This window comes from Nematolebias whitei, chromosome 12 (assembly GCF_014905685.2).
Source record: "Nematolebias whitei isolate Nwh7 chromosome 12, NemWhi1, whole genome shotgun sequence".
NCBI classification, from domain to species: domain Eukaryota; kingdom Metazoa; phylum Chordata; class Actinopteri; order Cyprinodontiformes; family Rivulidae; genus Nematolebias; species Nematolebias whitei.
Genome location: NC_056509.1, coordinates 24,755,715 through 24,777,152, shown reverse-complemented (window position 1 = coordinate 24,777,152; position 21,438 = coordinate 24,755,715). Strand labels below are relative to the sequence as shown.

Below are 21,438 nucleotides of genomic sequence, written 5' to 3'. Positions count from 1 at the left end.
GTTGTGTTTATGTAAATGGTGAAGGTTTTGCATTTTTATTATAAATCACGCAAAATGTGAGAAAATTAATCATAGTAGGGACTTTATGGAACACGAACTTTAAATGATTACTAAGATTTTATTTAGGTGTTACTATTAATATTACTCAAAAACAGTAGTCACTACATAATTTAAAAAAGCTTTGCAGAGAGTGGTGAAGGCTGCACAGAAGTCTGTTGGAGTCAGCCTCCCCACCATCACCTACACCTACAGATGCAGGAAGAGGGCCACCTGCATCATGAAGGACTCCACTCACCCAGCACACACACTTTTTGCCCCACTCCCCTCAGGAAGGAGGTTGAGGAGCATTAAGTGTAGAACCACTAGACTGAGGAACAGCTTCGACCCTGAGGCTGTTAGACTCATGAATCTCTAAACAGACTAATCACTGTGAAAAATCACATCATGTTGCTGCTGATCTGTTTCATGTTGCTGCTGATCTGTTTCATGTTGACGTGTTCATTCGTGCTCATCTGCTCACACAGACTCATGTTCGTGCTGCTGTTCGGCGTATTGTTTTTATGCTATTAGTGCCTAGTGTATATGTGGTTGATGTTTTTCTTAGTTCATATCTTAGATCTTCTTGCTGTTCTTCTTTTACATTTTATTGATGTATGTAACTGGGCCCCTGTGTACATAATCTCGTTCCACCACATGTACCACACGTGGTGTGTATGGCAATAAAAACTCTCTGACTCTGATAATGTGATTGATGAAGCACCCAGTTTAAGGGCTTATGCTTCAACTAACAATTAAGATCATGTGTTTTTGTGACTTGTGTTTCAACAATTATGTTTTGTTTTTTTCCTCCCTAAAAGCTTGGATTTCCCAATGCATAATCCTGACGACATTTTCAAGAAGCAAGAAGAAAGTCAAGTTGCCCTCTGATAAAGAGCACAGGTGCGCTTTACTTTGAAAGTATGTTCCGGAAGCGTTGTTTGTTTCGCCTCCTTGACGCACGAGCGGGCTTGTTTATTGGCTAACTCCACGGAACAGACAGACAGACTCAGAATCATTCCGTGGATTTGGCTGTGTCTGGGCGGCACTATCGTGTGGGACTTTTTCCAGTTATCCCGCGGGCTTACATCTGTACCGGAGGAGATATATTTATTTCTCAGTGGAGGGGAACCTTCGTTTTGTCCGATGAACAGAAGCAGCGATGGCTGCTGACCCCGCTGCTTCCCTTCGCCCTAACGGAAGCTTCTCGGCTGGGTAGACGAACCGACCGGGTCTGCTGCGAATTACATTCCGTCAGAGCCAAGAATCACCGCAGACATAAAAAGGTAGTTGTATTTGACATTCGTATCGTCAGTAGAGTATTTTTCAGCTGTTCAGCACCACTCAGACTGGTTATAAAGCAGCGGCACGGTTTGCCGGTTGGCTAGCTGCGCCTCCTGTTAGCAGCCATTATGAAACCAAATGAACGGTTTAGACTTTTTTATTTTCCTCCAACAAAACTGCTTTTACAGTTTCAGCCTGCAGCCGACACATGACTTATTCTTTGTAGAATTTAGAGCCAATCTTACTCAACTGGTGGCTTCTTTAGGGGAGGGTTAAGCCAGTTGTTTTTATACATTTATAGTCATTTCTGTTTTACAGTTTATCTGTTGATGCCGGTGTCAGCCATGGAGACCACCCAGGTGACTTTGGTGATCAGGGAGGAAACATCTCCAGGTATGTTTTAAGTTTAAATTTGATAGTCACAAGTCCTATGGACGTTCATGAAAAATAAAGACAATATGAATAAGCCTTTTTTTTTTTAAATATATTCTTAGGTGAGGTGATTGCAGTTGTTGGTAGCTGTGAGGCCCTGGGAAACTGGAGCTATCAAAAAGCTGTGACTTTACATCCTCTAGGTGATGATGGGTAGGTGAAACTGTGCAATTCCTCCTTTATACCCTGTTAATATATGTGGCTGTTTCTCCAAAAGTAATTGTATTTATTTTAATCACAGGCAGGCTTGGACTGTAACAGTCTCTGTGCCCAGAGGTGTTGTTTCCAGGTATCGCTATTTTAAAGGCTTCTTCTTAGAGTCTAAGGTGAGTCCCTTCTTCCTCTGGAGCCCCAATCACTGAACAGCTTTCTTAGAATTATTTTGTATTGCTTTATATGAATCATCTGTCAAAAGATTTAATGGTTATTACTGAGTTAATTCATTACACTCTGGTGTGTGACTTTCAATACATTATTGGATGTAATGTGAGCTTTTAACCTAACTTGTTTTTTGCAGCCCCTCAGGCAAGGAAGACTTTTCATGTGCTTTGTTGTTGTTTTCCATAATCCAAAGTCACCACATACTTGACCTCATGGTCTTTTGAGTTTAAACGATAAATATAATCTTTTGGCTACGGTTAGAGCTGTTCTTCCTGTTCACACCTGGTAAATAATAACCCTGTTTAAAATGTGGGAGTGCACCAAAGACTCGCTGATGTGTTATTGCTCGGGCCTTATTTCAAAGTCTCAAAGGCTAGATTTGGCCCCGGTCTTATTTCAGCGTGAAATTGAAATCCTGCTCCACAGACCGTCTTTGTATTCATCCACAGAGGTGGCGAGAAAGAAATGTCAAACTGTGTTAAGCTACTCGAATCCAGCAGCTCTGGTTGTAACAGAAAACCCTGCCTTCCTGTTTATGTTCCATTTTCCAGCGACGGTAAACAAAATATCTGTGACAAGTGAAGTGTTGTGGCTGTGCACTGTTTTTAAGGCGCGTTGCAAATTCATAGGCTTGCATTCCTGTACAACCCGTGAATTCACCGTTCTAACAACTAAAATCGTGAGGTCTATTCCCACGTAGCTCAAACAAGCTTGTCTTTTTTTGTCTCCATGCACGTCCACGTTCCTTAAATCAATACCCAGTTTTAATCTATATGAGTGACCGTCACTGAATGTGTCTGGGCTTCATGGAAACGTGAGCCGGTCTGCTGCCTCCCTGTGAGCGTGTTGCGCGTCAGATTCTTGTGCGTGATGTACAGATTTATTTGCATTCGGAGTAGCGGTCATTTGAGAGGCGTACCAAGTGTCTGCCTCGTGACCTGGGCACCTCGGGACACATGGTAATACCAGGCGTGAACAGGTCAGTGCTGTGAAAATCTGCAGCCACGATCAAACTGTCCAGCTGGCGTTCACAGCGCCTCAGCTAAGCCACGTTGTGTCACGTTCCAGGAAAATGAAAGTACATTATGTGCATTTCTTAATACTTTTTTTAAATGTGTTGCAAGAGTTTGTGGTGACTTTGTCAAGCCTGGACCCGAGTGTTTTCATTCCAAACATTAATGTGAGACTCGTTGAATTTCCTTCAGTTTTGTGAAGTCAAGTGTGGTTTCATGTAACAACTGATGCCAGGAAAATAAACGCCTTATAAACAACTAAACAGGACAAACCCACAATCTGCATTTCATTCATAGATTCAATATTAACTAAGGCTGGGTACTTTTTGAAATTGGACTCCACTTTGTTGATCTCGAAGCTAAAAATACATTTCGACATGTGTGTTGTTGGTAAAGTCAAGAAGATCACAATGACACATATAAATAAGAGCAGTATTAAACAGAAGACATGGTTTTTTTTAGTCTCTTATCTTTTATTATCCCATCACTAACAAATCCATTTTTCAGATTTCAACACAAAGGTGGCTGACTGTTCTAGCTGAGAGACTGGCGACTACCAGCTCTAACTCCTTTCTCAGCCTCTGGTCCGAAGGCTTCTTCTGAGACCAGTTTGAAGCAGTAGTGCTGTGTATCTGATTTGAAAACCCTAACATTGTACCCAACATTGAAATTGCAGAGTGCAGGTGGCCCCTGTCAAGTGATAGTCAATATGTGGGAGACCCATCTTCAGCCCCGCACGATGAGCCCCACAGGTATAAACATGCAAATTAAACGGTGCACGGTTCAGTTTTTTATTTTTTTGTGGTCATATTCAAACCTCCTACGTCCTGTTCTTAGCATTACAGTTGGTTCTAGCTACACCGATTGAGGAGGGGGTTTCAGTTTTTAAAGGACCGCAGTATAGTGTATTTAATGTACGGGTAGTTTTCGTAGTGCTCCCCGTTATTTTCAGCTCCAGCTGTTATCCTTTGGATGATACTGGTAAAGCATTCACTAGACCAATCTGCTGACACAGAGGAAAAACTGCAGTGCAGTAGACTTATTATTGTAGATCCCTTTAGTTATCAGGCCATTGTGTTGGTCTTATTCAAACAGAGCTGATTTAAAACGAGCCAGATAGGAAGAGCGGCTGCAGCCGAGTCCACACTCTGCGTTTGATCTTGTTTTATGATCGCAGCCTAGCGCCCAGTCTTTGTTTTCTTGTTCTTGTTCCTTATGTGATTCCTACTGTCATAAGATCCAGCTAATGTAACCCTAACGCCCTGCTGGCATTAATCATTTAGATTAAAAAATATATATATGTTTTTGTGTTTGGTAAATGTTCTTGAAACTGAGGCAAATCGAATCCAGAGCAAACTTGGCATCATAATGCTCAAGTTCAAACAGTGTCTTGACAACTGGAAACACTCTGGTGTCATTTGGCCTCAGCCTGTGTGTTGCTGCAAACCTTTTATCGCGTCTGATTTTCTTTTCTGTGCTTTCAGAAACGCATCAGAATATCGACGATGGACAGTTTGGATTTCAAAGTAAGTCGGAATAAGAAACTCAAATACAGTAGTCCCTCGTTTATCGCGGGGGATCCGTACCCTGAAGCCCCGTGATAAGTGAAAAACCGGAAAGTAGGAATAGTAGTACAAGTAGTAGTTTATTTGAGTATTTATATACAGTGTTAAGGCATTTTAAACCCTTCCCCACACTTTTGCAATATTCTAAACAATGTTTCTAAACTCTAAAAGAGCACAGCATGTCATGGTTTCAGCTCCCTGCTTCGTCTGCTCTTTGCCTTCTGCAAGCACTCTTGGCCACACCCACTTCTCCGCTCTGCATGGAGATCAGCTGATCAGCTGCAGCAGGAAGTTTATCCTGCAGTAAGGGCTGCACAAAGGTGCAGGAGGTGCTAAATAAATAAAAATGCCACGCCCATCATGCGGCTCATCCATCAATCAGCCAATTTTGTGTTGTGTCCAATCTTATTTTGAAAATCCGCGATAGAGCGAGTCCTCGATAAATGAACCGCGATGTAGCGAGGGACTACTGTAATAAGAAAAATGACATTTTCTGCCAGAATATAACGTGAATGCATGAGTGAATGACTGCTGAACATTTCTAAAGAAATTTAAAACTGATTTGTTAAAGCTAAAAAACAGAACCCAACCTGGCAGGAACAAAACACTAGCTAAAAGAAGCAAAATGCTCAAGCTAAATCTACCAAAATGAAAGCTAAATGTTAAATGTAGCAAAGCACATTATAGAGCACTGATTCAGGGGGAGTGGTGGCGCAGACGTTAGAGAAGGCGAGCCTGTGATTGGAAGGTCGCCAATTTGACCCCAAGACAGACAACATAAAAATGTGGGTGGGAGAGGTGAAACACCTGACTCGTCTTTCATTTGCCCCACTCTAGGCCCTTGAGCAAGGCCCTTAAATGCTCCCCTGGGCCCCCTAGGTGGCAGCTCTCTGCTCCACACAGAGGGCTGTGGTAGCTCAGTGCTCTGTGTTTGTGTCAGGAAGGGCGTCCGGCGTCGTGTGGGTTACAGTAGTTCACTGTGGCGACCCCTGAGGAAGGGAGCAGCCGAGAAAATTAAAAAATAGCATTAGTTCAGGCACTTGTTTTATTTTTACTGCTAAGTTTTTACATTCAGTGAACAAAAAGAAGCTTTAATCAAATGCTGTCCTGTTTATCTCTGCAGATGATTTAAAATGTCTTGACTCGGGGTGGCTGACATGCCAGACGGATATTCGCCTGCGATTGCACTATTCCAAGAGGCCTCCAGTGTCCATCACTAAGAAGAAATATAAGAAGTCTCGCTTCAGGTGCGTTTGACAGGAAGTCTAAATTTAACACCAGAGAAAGTCCATCATGAGCTAAAGTATTACAGCACCGCTCCTACCCCTTGATCCAGAGTAAAACAGTCCAGTCAGTACGAGACTTTTTTAATTTGCATTTTAATGTATGGGTGCAGGATCAAGCTTACATTGGAGGGTGTTGAGGAAGAGGAAGAGGATGAGGAAGATGAGCTCAGCTCTTCATCTAGGCACAAGATGACCACCACTCTGGGGATCAGTATGATGGATATTAATGGCTATAAGTCTCGACACTCTCAGCCGGAGTGTGGTTACGCCCTGGAGCCCCCCCGGTGGACAGAGTACAGCATCCTCACCATGGACCCTGACAACCTGGAGCTCACCTTTGAGTTTTTTGAGGTACCATCTGTTCAACCAAAAAAACTGTCAATATAACACAATAAATCCATATTCTTATCTTGCTACATACGATTGGTGTTCTAATCTTGAATTTGCTTCCAGGAGGATCTGAGTGAGCATGTGGTTCAGGGGGACATCCACCCGGGGCACGTGGGGACAGCCTGCCTCCTCTCCTCTTCATTTTCAGAGCATGGCAAAGACACGGGGGTGGTCACACTTCCCATAATGGGAAGAAACTCCAGGCAGACCATTGGGAAAGTGAGAGGTGAGAATTTTCATTTGTTCTAAATAAGTTTGCCATTTTTTCTGTGTTCATCCATATTTACTTTGTTCCTGCGGTTTCAGTGGATTACATGGTGATCCGGCCAATCCAGGGCCTCGAGTGTGACATGAGCTCGTCGTACACGAAGCACTGGAAGAAAAGAAGCACTGTGGATGTCGGTCACAGAGGAGCGGGCAGCACGCACGCTGCCAAGTAAGTGACATGCACATTTTTATTTTTCCCGCTTTATTTATTTTCAAATCAACCGTGTCAACGATTTGATTTGCATTTTACAGACACTACAAAGTTCGAGAGAACACAATCACCTCTTTTAAAAGTGCAGCTAAACATGTAAGTCAAAGAGAGGACACGCTCATGTAAACAAATCTCTTATTTTGTGTTACTCCTGCTCAAATGTGTTTGTGTGCGTACAGGGTGCAGCCTTTGTGGAGTTTGATGTGCACCTCTCTAAGGATGCTGTGCCAATTGTATACCATGATCTGACCTGCTGCATTTCCACCAAGAAGGTCTATTAGAATCTTGTTTTATTTTCCACTTTCTGCGCTTGTATCTAAAACTAATAATTATGTCTGACTTCAGAAAAATGACAAAAATCTGGAGCTCATCGAGGTCCCGGTTAAAGATCTGACATTTGATCAGCTGCAGCTTCTTAAGGTAACCCCTGCTCTAGTTAATCCTGTTTGCTGGGTTGTGCAATGTTCCCTGAAAGCTCTGCGCTGCTGCTGGGTTTATGTTTGTTTACCGTTAATTTGTTGAGTTGAAGCAGGAAATCTGGCTTCAGTTTGTGGTAATGAGCAGCTGGGTATGCAATGTGCTGCCCTGCGGTCGTGGTTTACACAGGCAACTTTTGAAAATCACAACCTGTGTTTCTGTGCAAAGCTTGCACATCTGTATTGTAGGCCATGCATATTATTGGGCTGCTACAAAATACAATAATCTTGAAATATTTCAAGGTTTTAAGAAGTTATAGTGTCAAAATCTTTCTATTTACTTGCAGTTTAAATGCCTTTCAGTGACATTCCAGAGAGTTTGTATAAGCACAGAGCTGTGCCCTCCTTACTACCCGCCTGCAGCTGCAAGCCGTCAACAAGTTGTCATCTGTAAACTTGTGCTAGTCAAAACCGGACAAGATTCGTTTTTTGTTTTTTTTTCAGAAGCCCTAAAAAAAAACCCAAGATGGTTTGTTTATACGGAAACTTTTTCAGTAAGTGATGGGCATTGCTTCTCCTAAAATGAACATTTGGATTCAAACATTTGCCATAATCTGAGAGTTAACGTTGGTGGATTAGAGTAAACGGGCTGCTGCAGGCTCACTAAGATTCAGACATTTAACTAGCTTTCAGCTTTTGAGTTACTTCCCCACCGCTGGTATATCTTCACTCTTGTACGGAGACTTGACTCGCAGCTGTAACTAGCTTCTTGTGCAGATCAACTGCAGCGATGAACAAACGCAGAGGACACCCCTTAACGTCTGAATAGTATTTATTTCTTCCCTAAGGCAGCAAACAGATTGTTGTATGTCCACCTGATAACTTATTTTAACTAAAGTAGAATATAAAAGCACATTTATGCTGTCTGTCAGCAGGAAGCTGCACACTTGACCCACACATCTGCAGCATTTGAGCAGTCGATCAAACCGTGCACAACATGCATGTTTGGTTAAGAACTGTGACTAAATGTAACTGGTGTTTTGTGTTTTTGTGTAAAAAATATCATAATATCTCAAATCGGCTGGCTCTCTGGTGTTTTGGCTGACATTGATTTAAAATTGAATCTCAATGCTTGAGAATAAACAAATTGTTCAGTTTTGATATTCAAAATATCTGATGACAATAAATACATTTAGGTAAATGTCTTGACTCTTAAACTGTGACTGTCAACAAATTTACACGTTTTCACTCCTTTTGAACCTTTGTACAACAAATTAGAACTATATATAACTATATATAAATATATATTTTATATTTAAGATTCTGATTATTATAGAAATGTAATCAAGCAGCAATGATAGTAGTTAAATCTTTGTATTTAAACAAAGGTAAAAGCTCTGTGCTGTACTTTTTGGCTTTAATACTATGAAATTGTGGTATTTTTGCTTAAAGTTGTCATTTTGTTGGTATCTCACACCAGCCCATGCAGACTTGTTGCATGCTTAAAAATAATTAAATAAATTGTTTTTGTCTCTAAGCAGCTACAGTAATTTCTGATTGACAGTATTTACAAATAATTCCTCAATCTGGTCTCAGATTTCTTCATTTAACTTCAGTTAAGATTAATAACTACACTTGATTCAACTGATTTTACTGTTAAAAAATGACAATAAAAGTGAGTGTGTTGGTTTATCTTTCATTGGTCATGTTTATTTTTTAATATATATATATTAAAGTAAACAATTTGTGATTTGTTTTTACACAGTTGGCCCATACCACTGCAATGCAAGGAAGTGATTACAAAGGTATGCACTTATTTGTTTGTTTGTTTTCCTTCTCGTACCTCAGCCCTTCCTGCTTGGACTTTGAATGAAAGATTGAAAAAGCTCTATTGCAAAATGCTATTGATGTTATTGGGCCTGCATTACCTAAGATCATGTCATTTAAGCTTTGTTGCACAGTGTTGTTTTTTAATCAATACACTGCGATGGATTTAGTTTCAGTCAAAGAGCTTTTGTGTACCGTATCTTGCATCACAGTAAAGTACATTAGAGGGTATTGCGTAATGGGATTTTGCAGATCTTCTGGATGATGAAGATGAAATTGATGAACATCAGCCATTCCCCTCGCTGTCTCAGGTAAAGAATGTTCTGATGATGATTGTCTATCAAATGCAACCTTCTCTCCTCCTCCTCTAGGTCTTCTTTCTCACATCCAAGTGAACTATTTGCTCTTTTTTGTTCCTCCAAAGATTTTCCAAGCTATTCCTGAGCACGTTGGCTTCAACATCGAGCTCAAATGGATCAGCCAGATGAAGGTGAGTAAAACAGCTCCGAGAGAACATCACCATTAAAACTAGAGAAATTGTATTTCCTGCAAAAATGCAGTGTGAATGCTTATTGCTGAAGAACTTGCTGAAAAACAGCTGAAATTAGCTAAAACATGCTGAAATGTAGCTGAAATGGAAGAACAAGCCTAAGTTAGCAGAAGAAAGCAGAGAGAACACATTTGCAGAATTTGGTTTAAAGAAGCAGAAATGAGCACAAAAATTAGTAAAGTAGCTAAAATGGGCTTAAATTAGCAAGAAATAGCTGAATAGTAGCTTTTTTAAAAGGCCAAAAGAAGCTGAAATTACCAAAAGGAAGTGGTGAGAGCACAATTGTGTCCAAATAAACTTAACAAAGCAGAAATAAGCACAAAGTGGGAAATCATCTAAAAAAAAGCAGAATTTTTCCCAAAACAGCTGAATAATGGCAAAAAGCAGAAAGAAGCTTAAATGGCCAAAATGAAGTGGAGTAAGCACAATTGCTCCAGCTAAGTCTGAAAGAAGCAGAAATTAGCACAAAAAAGTTGGAAATTACCTGAAAAAAGCAGACTTTTCCCAAAAATATCTGAATAGTAGCTAAAAAAGATTTTTAAAAAATTAAAAAGCAGAAAGAAGATTAAATTACCAGAAGGAAGTGGAGAGACCACATGTGCACCCAGTTAGGCTTAAAGAAGCAGAAATTACCACAAAAAGTTGAAATTATCTGAAAAATGCAGAAATTTGCACCCCCACACACACACACACACACACACAACTGAATAGTAGCTAAAAAAGCAGAAAAAGCTTCAATTACCAGAAGCAAGTGGAGAGAGCACAATTTTGCTGAATTAGGCTGAAAAAAGTTTAAATGAGTGCAAAAAATGTGGAATAAGCTGAAAAAGCTCAAATTAGCATAAAAACAGCTAAATAGTAGCTAAAATAGGAGAAATAAGCTTAAAGGAGCAAAACACACTAAAATGAGCTGAAATAAGTTAGACGCTCAAAACTGTTGTAGTTAACAGAATAAAGCTGAAAGGAGCACAAAAATACTAACAGGATCACTATAGTGTGAATGCTTAATAAGCATTCACACTATAAAGTGATGTTTTTAATTCTTTGTGTTTACAGGACGGATCATGGGACGGAAACCTGTCCTCCTATTTCAACATGAACACCTTCCTCGACATCATTTTCTCCTGCGTTCTGCAGAAAGGTGGGAAGAGACGCATCATCTTCTCATGTTTCGACCCAGATATCTGCACAATGTAAGTACTGTTGTGCCTAAGCGCGCACAATCTTCTCTTTCCATGCATGAATGTGTTCACGAATGTCTTTTTGTCTCAAGGCAGCAGCTGAAAGGTTTTATTTGGACAAAGTAAAAAGGAGTTGTTTTTCTCACATTTTTAGATACAGCTGACCTAAATGTAGAAAGAAGTGAACATTTAAAAAGGGATTCCTGTTGTTTTAGTTGAACTGAATTCATGGAACTGCATCTCAGGTTTTAGTGAGTCCATGGATGTTGTCCAGTAACAATGAACCCTCTTCAACAGCTCATGAGTTTCTTTTGTCCAGGGTGCGACACAAGCAGAACAAGTATCCCATCCTGTTCTTGACTCAGGGGGTTTCTGTTAAATACCCTGAGCTGATGGACATCCGCTGCCAGACCACTCAGTTTGCTGTTAGCTACGCTCAGAGTGAAAATATTCTGGTAGGTTGTTTACGTTCATTATGAACACATTTTAACGCAGCCCTTCACTGAAATGAAAAGGTTCTGGAGGCCTGGTGGCTTTTTCTCATGTGCTGGACTGGTTTGTCTTCCAGGGCATCAGTGCCCACACTGAGGAGCTGCTGAAGCACCTGAATTACATCAGGGAGGCCCAGTCCACAGGCCTGGTGGTGTTCAGCTGGGGCGACGACAATAATGACCACGAAACCAGGAAGAAGCTGAGGGAGGAAGGAATTGATGGGCTCATATATGATCGGTAGGCTGAACTTCAACACAGTGTTTGCTGCTACAACGATTGAAACACAAACAGCAGGCCGTGCGTCCAGAGACGTTCTTCTACGTGACTTATCTCATTTAGTGCTTGTGCTCCCATTATTACATCACAAATCATTTTTTGTAGTTATTACCACCTTTTGACACGTGTTTTATCTACTTTAAATCTCACACTCTGTGCACCCTAATATTTGCTCATGTGAATGCATTTTAGCTGTTCTTTTGATCATTTTAGCTTTTTCAGCTAATTCCACATTTTTTACACTCGTTTAATTTTTTTCAGTCAAATTCATCTAAAATGTTCTCTCTTCACTTCCTTCTGGTAATTTAAGCTCCTTTCTGCTTTTTAGCTACTTTCAGTTGTTTTTTTGCTAATTTCAGCTTTTTTCAGATAATTTCCACATTTTTGTGCTCATTTCTGCTTCTTTCAGCAAACGTGTTCTTTCTGCTTTCTTCTGCTAATTTACGCTTATTCTAACTTTTTAGCATTTTTTAGCTAATTTTAGATAAATTCAAGTTTTTCGTGGTATTTTTTGCTACTTTCAGCCTAATTTACTTCTTTATGCTAATTTCCGCTTGTTGCGCGCCTTTCAGCTTTTTCTGCTAGTTTCAGCTTTTTTCATGCTATTTCAGCTACTATTTAGTTGTTTTATGTTAATTTTAGCATTTTCAGCTAATTCCACATTTTATTTAGCTCACTTCAGCTTCTTCCACTTCCTTCTGGTAGTTTAAGCTTTCTGCCTTTTCAGCAACTTTTCAGCTTTTTTTTTTTTTTTTGTAATTTCAGCCTTTTTTTTAGCTAATTTCCTAATTTTTATGCTCATTTCTGCTTATTTAAACCTAATTCATATATTAACCTAATATTTAAACCTTCACCGTGACCTTGAATTCAGCAAACATGTTTTCTTGCTGCTTTCTTCTGCTAAAGTAAGCTTAGTCTTTCATTTCAGCTACATTTTTTTTGCTAATTTCAGCTGTTTTTCAGCAAGTTCTTTTGCAATAAGCATTCACACTGCATTTTCACAGGAAATGCAATTCATCTAGTTTCTGTTTGTGTTGGATAAACAAATATTTTTCACTTTAAACTCAGTTTTTTTTTCATGTTTTGTGCAGTATTTGTCCACTGAGATGATTAGTTCCTTCTTGTTGTGTTTGTTTAGTGTTTCTTTAAGCTTTAGCTGTTTTGGTCATCATGTTTAGTTGTTTCTGTGGATGAAAACACTTCAGTTTGTTATGGCCAGCACATGTACTGTGGGTCTGATGTTTTACAACAACATGTTTACAGGCTGTGATTCAGTGGAGTTGTTTTGGCACGAGCTGCAAAACTTTCTTTCAACACCAAGAGTCGCTTGAGTTCAAAATCATTTACACATACGGGACAGATAATAAAAAATACTTCCCAAGAACAAAATTCTACTTCAGGTACATTTTATGAGGATCCATCCAATAATTTTACTACTTTTGAATGGGGGCTCTGCAGTTGGAAATGTATTGGTATCTTATTGAAAATCTTGTGGAATGATTTTGCTGCTGCTGCTTTTTTTAAAAACTTTATTTAAAATGAGTATTTATACTTTAAAAGCTTTTAAGTTAGACAAATTTAAGAATGAATTTACTTTTGAAACTTCTGCAAATTGAGTAACACTGATCCGTCCCACAGTTTTTTTTCTTTGTAAGTAATAAATCCTGATGCTCCTCAGGCAACACTTGGTATCAGCTCTTCCGTGATAAACAGGCCTGATTTTAAAGGTTATCAGCTTGTTTTTCAAGCATCAGTGTTACGTAATCTGGCTGTGGCAGGAGTGTGAATCATTTGGCATCTGTTGTTGCCGTCTCTAGAAAAGCTTGATTGATTGACTGCTGTGTGTGAAATGAACATGCACAGTTATGCCAGCCCAGTTATATAAAGTCTGTATTGTTACTGAGGTAAAATAGATTCCTCTGGACTCAGCAAAACCGTGTAGTCGGCAGATCCTGCCTGTTCAGCTGTTTCACTTCTCTCTCTGTCTATATGTTGACATTTGCTCTGTGCTTTCATTTGGACTTTGGCCCTGACTCCTGCAGACTCCTGCAGACTCCTGCAGACTCCTGCAGACTCCTGCAGACTCCTGCAGACAGCATATCAAAACTCCACATTGTTGTGTCGATTGTTCTTTATAACTGTGCCTCTCTTTTACAGAATTTGTGAAAGGGAGGTGCCGTGTTTTGACTCAAGTTCTCCAGATTCCTGTAATTCTCTCTGGTTCCTGCGCTTTCTTTACACCCCCTGGCTTTTTTAATTTTTTTTTATTTTGGTTCCCTTTTTGAGCCTCTAGCTGAATGAATCTTGCTCATCAAATGCTGCAGGAACACATCAATGTTCCTAGACAATGATACAAGAGGCGGTTGACTTTTCATATCTTCTCTGTGCCTTTCATCTTGCAACAAGTGGATATTTGAACTTTGTAGAAATATTTATGACTCACTGAGTTTTTACTTACCACACTTGTTTGATTAGTCAACTGCCATGGTTATCATTTTTAATGCTGGTGTACTCATTTGATCACAAGGTCACATCCTTTTTTGTTACGTCTTTGTATTGCTTTGTGTTGCCTCCAAGTTCTTCCTTATTATTGTGCTTCCATTGTACATATTTGAAGGAAAACTAGCACTAAGACCGAATGGCTTTTTTTAATGCATGGGATTGTCACGTGATGTTTTGGCACCTTCATAAACTGCATTCAGCTGTTAGTTTTCTCAGATCTGCTGAAGCTAGATGTATGCAAGTGTGACGGCACCAAACCACTGTAACAGCCATGCAAACCAGCTGTGCTCCAAGACAATCCTGTTTTAATGCCTCAAGTTAAAGCTTTGCAATTTTCTGGGACTGGAGCATATTTTTCGTGCGTACTTTAAAGTTTACATAAATCTTAAAGCTCATGTCAAAGCCTGTGGATGACCTGTCTGCACTCGTTGTGAAAACTGTTTTTGTTACAATGGAGGCGATGGCATCATCATTTAGTGAACCCTGAACATTTAACAAGTTCAGAAATAGGCCTGTCGCAATAAACAATAAATCAATTAATCGCCTGATAAATGGAAATTATCGACCTCATTTTCCTTTATCAGCTTTATCGTTTCTTCGTGTCTCTTTCTACTGAAGACACTGGATGACAAAGGGCTCAACTCTGGTGCTCTTCACTGACTCCTCCCTTTCTCTTTTCTCTTTAAAATCTGTTTTGAACGTCCAAAATTGCATTTTTGGATCGTTAAAAGCAGCTAAGCTGAGAAGCTAAGCTACGAGCTAAGCTAATAGGCCGACCTCAGGAAAAAAACTGTCTTGTCAAAGCTCCAAAATTCACAGTTGAAATCCATGCCTTCATGTAAAAAAATGTTTTTTCTCTGCAAAAAGAAGCTGAGAACTTGTTTACTGATGTTTTATTAAAAGCTTTGTGTGACAAATGATATAACGAGCTCAAACTTCACGCCCCGGCCCCGACAACATCAAAATTGTGGGTGGGGTAGGTGAAACACCCACACTTGCCCCCACCCTCATTCGCCCCACTCTGGGCCCATGAGCAAGGCCCTTAACCCCCACCATGTGCTCCCTAAACAGGTCTCTCTTGAAAATGAGTTCTCGTGGCTCAATGAGACTAACCTGTATAAATAAAGGCTAAATGAAAAAAAAAAAAAACTACACCGAACGTCCGCCATTTTGAGAACCGAAAAACAGGAATGAGAGACGGCCCATGTCACGTCAAGGGGCCTCTCTCCCGTTTTTCTTAGAAACACGCTGCTCGCTCCCTCACTAGCCATCCTTCGGTTCAAACAGTCTTATACTGCCATCCGGTGGTCAAAAAAGGTACTACATACAAAAATTATAATTTCTTAAATTTGACAATTACTGAATTATTGTCAAATTTCAAACAATATTGTCGTTAATCGCAATAATTTCTGAGACAAGTAATCGCCCAGCAAAATTTGTTATCGTGACAGGCCTATTCAGAAAAAGAGTTGAGTTTATCTCTTTACCGATCAACACACACAGAGAAAGCAAATGTCTTTCTTTCTTCTAAAGGTGGATGTTGTGGTTTTTCAGACATGACTAGATCTGAACAGGTTGTAAAACCAGTCCATGCCCACTGATGAATTCATGATTAGCTCAGTCGTCTTTACAGGTCGATTATGATAGGTAGGGTGGGGGGACTGGACAAATATGACCATTGGAGATTGGAGTGTTTTTGGGCGATAGCTGTTTTGTTAAGGACAAAAATTTCTGCTTTATTTTGCCTTTAATTTTCCCTCTCCAGAATTTTGACCTTTAATGGATTACAAATTAAATCCACGCTGTAATCCACCTTGATCAAGTGCACTCAACCTCATTATTTTCAGCAGCAGCGCCCGTAACTTTCTGACAGGTGTTGGTCCCTGCTGATGTGGGACACCCGACAGCAGGCTGAACCACTGTGGTTCACTGTCATATGTTCATACATTTTCTGATTGCATTTTTCCTGCAGGTCCTAACTTTTAACAGAATTGTCTGCCGTGGCAGTAAGGACATTGTGTTAGAAGTTGAACACACGTCTGTTCTCGTGATATATCTGTTAGCGCCTAATCTCAGTTTGGCGTTAGTTGTACAGATCTGGGCTATTCCTAGTCAAAAGTTTTGAGTAAGTCTTTGTTTGAAAACAAAAGCAACTCGAAATTAGTGACTTTGTTTTCTTTTTGTCCACAAACAGCTAACCTACATAGTTGTACGGAGAACAGGAATTACCCGTTTTGTCCCTCCCCAAACGACGTGCTTAAAGACGCTGCAGAATCGCTTGAAAATGGTTGTTGGACCTAAAATGGCTGAAACGGTTTAAACGCATCGCCGAACTATACACTGTTGAAAGCCTCCTCCCTTCACTGCACAGCCTGTGCAATCATCCCCCTGCATGATTTTAAATTTAACGACTGTGCATGGAAACAGTTTAATTATTATGCTGTGCTCAAATGACATAAATGAGCTGAATCTATAAATCAGAATGATAGGATGTTTGGAGATGGAGCTTTATAATGTTTGTAGCTCTTGTGTTACCGCACTGAAATTCTTTGAGATGTTGCTAAATTTCTGTGTTGGTTCAACAAAAATTCTGATGCCTAAAAGACTTTCTTTAGATCAAATTATTTAATGTAACAGAATGAGTTATTTTACAGCTTTACTTACAAATACGAAACGTCTTTAGCTGTGAAACATTGATCCCAACAACTCTGTTACGTTCTTTCCCTCTAGGATTTGTGAAGCTCAAGGAGAGCAAGCAAACATCTTCCAGGTAGAAGAGCAACACACTCTGCAGGAGGTCATCACAGAGGAGACCTTAAAGAGCTCTGCTTGCGCCTGCTACACCATTCCCTGCTCCATGGTACCATGTGTTGCCTCAAAGGCTCACGGTGGAAGTGCCGAGTCTGATTCTGGCCTCAGCTCTTCATAAAAAAAAGAGAAAAATCAAGTGTCTACCTTTCTGTGTAGCTCGTTATTCATGCTGATGTTGACCAATGAAGGGTTGGACGAGTAAATAAACTTGTACTTCCTCTGACCAAACTGATCAGGTGCTCCTCCCTGCCATTTTGTATTTTCCCCACAAAATGTTTTTATTTATTTATAGTTCGACATTGAGCCAAAACGTCAAAAGAAGCCATATTTTCTATTTATCCTGCAAAGGCCAGTTCACTCTTCAGAGCAGAATAATCAACGGGTCTTAAAATATATCTAGAAATCACACATTAGGTGCAGATTTATGAGGCCAATATGTTGCTTCAAATTATAATTTAATGCATACTTTACAATTTAGGAGCTATAAAGTGGACGTCATTAAGTTCATCATGCTGTTGAATGATGTTTTTTTTTTCCGCTGTTATTTTTTGTGCATGCAGCCATTGCAACCTGAACCAGAACCAATCACACTGTTGTGAATCAGTGAGTTGCTGGACAAGTTTTTTGTTTTTTTAACAAACAGCACGTGCTTGTGTAATGAGTTGACAGCGCAGGTTTCATGAAATATTGTTTTGTTTTTGTTGGTCTGACTTAAAGCACTTTTAAAACTATGGCATGAATGAGCCCTCTTAAGAAAGAGGTTTAGTTAAATGCATTGGCTTCAACTCTTCTTGCCTTTAAGCTTTTGTTCATTGGCCTCATTATTATAGTTCATTGCGTATTGTATAATCTGGTTTCTAGATACTTGATTTCAGGAAGAAGTGTTTTCTGTAATGGTGCACATTCAAACCACAGCCTTAAAGGAGATACATGTATTTCTGCTAATTTATTTAAACACAAGCTTCTTCAAAGTTAAGTTTGACTTGATTAGAGATTTAAAACGTGTACCTCCTTCTGAACCCAATTATTTTCACAGCACCGCAAGTTCAATGTACACATGAATTCATGAGTGATGTGTTGTCTGGACCTTGTCTGTCTCTGAACTAGAGTCTAAAGATTGTTGCATGCATGCTCGGTATAAATGGATGACCCAGCTCGGTGTACTTGAACTCTCACTTGAACTGTAAATAAAACAGATTTCCTTATATTGTCTTGGTGTTTGGTCTTAATCCTTTTAAAGCGGTTGAAAATATATATTTGTGTACTTGTATAATTTTTCTGTTCGGCTTCTAAAATGGTTTGTCAACAACTTGGTTTATGACCATCTTATCATTTCCTGGATATGAAGCACATGTTCTCGAACCCAAAGCTTCAGTTTACAGCGGGGCTATAAACACGCTGCTGTTAAAAATAATCGCACTGCATTCTCAGGAACTGGTGTAAACTCTGATTACTGTTGTCATGAGATTATTGAAGTTTGTACTGCCAAGAAGGAGCGCGACTTTATGGAGAGGCGAGTTTCGAGCTGTGAATGTCTATTTTTATTGGTTCAATAATGGAGAGTAGGAGGTTGCTAGGATGCGAAACATTGACCCACACGATTTAACAAAACTTTTAAGTTGGAGATTATTTGTTTAGCTAATTGGCAACAAAACATCTGGTGGAACTGTTTTTTAATGGTTTCTAACCATTCATCAGTCCAGTATCTTCCACTTGTTCCAAAGTTGGGTTGCAGGGGCAGCAGCTTGAGCAGGGAGGCCCAGATCTCTTTCCACAGCCACCTCTTCGAGTTCTGGGAGGATTCCAAGATGTCCCCAGTCCAACCAAGTGACATAGTCTCTCCAGTGTGTCCTGGGTCTTCCTCGGGGTCTCCTCTCAGTCAGACATGCCTGAAGCACCTCCCTAGGGAGGCGCCCAGGGAGCATCCTTACCAGATGCCTGAACCACCTCCACTGGCTCCTCTCAGTTTGGAGGAGCAGCGGTTCTACTTCGAGTCTCACAAATAACTGAACTTCTCACCCTATCTGTAAAGGAGGGTCCAGCTACCCTGTGCAGGAAACTCATTTCAATCGCCTGTATCCACGATCTCATTCTTTTGGTCACTACCCAGAGCTCGTGAACATAGGTGAGGGTAGGAATGTAGACCGACCGGTAAACTGCTTTGCCTTACAGCTCAGCTCCCTCTTCACCACAACGGACCGGTACAGAGTCTGCAATACTGCAGATGTTGCACCAATCCTGTCAATCTCACATTCCATTCTTCACTCACTCGTGAACAAAATCCCGAGGTACTTGGAACTCCTCCACCTAAGGCAGAACGTCACCCTCGACCCAAAGAGAACAATCCACCCTTTTCTAGCTAAGGACCATGGCCTCAGATTTGGAGGTGCTGATTCTCATCCCAGCCGCTTCACACTCGGCTGCAAACTCTTCCAGTGAGAGCTGAAGATCACGGCACGATGACGCCAACAGGACCACATCATCTGCAAAGAGCAGAGATGGAATCCAGAGGCCACTGAACCGGAATCCCTCCGCCCCCTGGCTGCACCGAGAAATTCTGTTTATATGACTTGCCCATTTTGATTTTATTTGTAATTAACATCAAGGACAATCTAATAAATGAAAATTTAAAAAATGAAAGCCAGAACTCACTGATCTGTGGACTGATCTTTAAAGGTGAATAAGCAAATTTAATTATTAAAATGTACTCTGTGGTCCATGAGATACTTTACTAACAAACAGGTATAATTGTCTCCAACAGATAATGTTAAATTTTTATGCAAAGGTCTTGCATCATGATTAGCCCTCGCAGTATGTGTTGGGAATGAGTTTTGTGTTCAACCACACCAAAGCTTTTAGCTCAGTATCTATAAAACTGAATGAACTGCAGTCATTTTTGAACCCATCCCATAGAAAGACCCCACTGATGAGACCGTGCCAAGCAGTGGAAAATGTCTGCCTTGAGATTGCGCCGCTCAAGGTGGCTGCATGTTGGAGCAGCTCTGTTACTTTCATTTTGAGATTTTGCTTTTGGAAACTTTAATTCCTCTTTTTCTGGATGTAAATCACATTTTTTGGATGATTGTTTCCTCTGGTATCAGATGCTGTGCAGCTGGAAGGATTTTTACTGAAACTTTTTTAGTTTTGGACATTTGTTATGATGCGTAACTATGGCAACAAGGCTGTTTTCTACAACCAACAGCAGCTGATTAACATCTCAAAAGCTCAAATAATATCTCAACTACAGCCCCAAATCTCAAGTGAGTTGAAAAGGATGTTCTGTGGACGCATTCTCATCTACCTGCCAGCTGTGCTTGAGTGCCTGACCACTGAGATCCTGGAACTAGAAGGAAACATGACTCATGACAGCGGAAGGACAGGATCGTCCCTCGGCACCTACAGTTGACTGTCCGCAGTGACGAGGAGCTCGGCAGATTGCTGGGAGGAGTGGCCATCGCTCTGGGAGGAGTTCTGCCCAGCATTCGGGCGGTCCTACAGCCCGAGGGAACCGAGAGGCCAGCTGAGTCTGGGTGGACGGATCAGACAGCATCTGCAGCCAGTTTCTTAGGATCCACTGTGAAATGAACCTTTACAAGAGATCCTTCCTGTCTACAGCCATCAGCATCTATAACATCTCTTAATGAAATGAGGATAACGAGTTACAACAACAAAATAATTTCCCTCTGGGATTAATAAAGTGTTTTTGAATTGAATTGAATTGAACTGAATTAAAGGAGAGTATCTTTTAAACAAAGCTAATCTGCAAAATGGTATGATCAGAGCCGGAGAGCTGCATTACAAGGAGTTTGACCTGGAATCAAAATGTGACCAAACTCACACAACATGCTTATTCTGTTCCTACTGAAGACGTCAGTACCAGATGTTAGACCGAGCCATTAGTTCATACCAGTAAATAACTTTTGGGGGCACTGATTATATCAGGGTTTGGTGACTCTTCGTGGTATCAGCATGAACTTTGACAAAGGTTTATCATCCTAAGTTAATGTTGTCTTTTTATGACAATATTTTTAATGTTTTGAAATTGAAATAATGAAATTCAGGAAGATCTGAACAGAAGTGCTAACATCTGTCCATTATCTTTACCCACTTCTTCCTTTTCGGGTCACAGGGGTCACGTGCCCTCTGTGTGTGAGGCAGGGGACAACACCCTGGACAGGTCTCCAGTCCATCACAGGGACACATAGAGACAAATAATCATTCACTCTCTCACTTTCACCTACGGACAATTTAGAGTTATCAGTCTAACATGCATGTTCTTGGTCTGTGGGAGAAAACCCACACATGCACGGAGACACATGCAAACTCCACCCAGTAAGGCCCACTGGCTGGGATTTGATTCGGCGACCTTCTTGTTGAGAGGAAGCATCATTATTATTATTTTTTTCTTTCTTATATTTTGTAATTTAACCTAAACTGTAGAAATAAAAAATGCGTTTAGGGTTTTAGCGCTCTCTGCTGTATAGAAGAAAAAAAAAAAAAACGACAATTTGTGACGTT

At 40.4% G+C, this 21,438-nt stretch overlaps 1 protein-coding gene across 1 annotated transcript; it reads left to right on the top strand.

Annotated features, from left to right (window-relative positions):
• The first annotated feature begins 1,000 nt into the window (after positions 1–1,000).
• gpcpd1 (glycerophosphocholine phosphodiesterase 1) lies at positions 1,001–18,125 on the top strand. The gene is made up of 20 exons (XM_037685758.1): positions 1,001–1,322; positions 1,639–1,713; positions 1,815–1,905; positions 1,994–2,078; positions 3,823–3,898; positions 4,631–4,672; positions 5,835–5,958; positions 6,108–6,348; positions 6,451–6,613; positions 6,694–6,823; positions 6,907–6,961; positions 7,045–7,137; positions 7,211–7,285; positions 9,047–9,086; positions 9,361–9,419; positions 9,533–9,598; positions 10,715–10,851; positions 11,159–11,294; positions 11,408–11,568; positions 16,840–18,125. Exons 2-20 carry the CDS (start codon positions 1,650–1,652, stop codon positions 17,036–17,038), a joined length of 2,037 nt encoding a protein of 678 aa, XP_037541686.1. The 5' UTR covers positions 1,001–1,322; positions 1,639–1,649; the 3' UTR covers positions 17,039–18,125.
• The last annotated feature ends 3,313 nt before the right edge of the window (positions 18,126–21,438 follow it).

Bases quoted from the DNA above. Each gene is read 5' to 3' on its own strand.
- gpcpd1 (XM_037685758.1), top strand. From the start codon at position 1,650: ATGCCGGTGTCAGCCATGGAGACCACCCAGGTGACTTTGGTGATCAGG. The intron at 3,899-4,630 runs GTATAAACATGC...CTGTGCTTTCAG, and splicing joins CCGCACGATGAGCCCCACAG to AAACGCATCAGAATATCGAC. The intron at 6,962-7,044 runs GTAAGTCAAAGA...GTGTGCGTACAG, and splicing joins TTAAAAGTGCAGCTAAACAT to GGTGCAGCCTTTGTGGAGTT.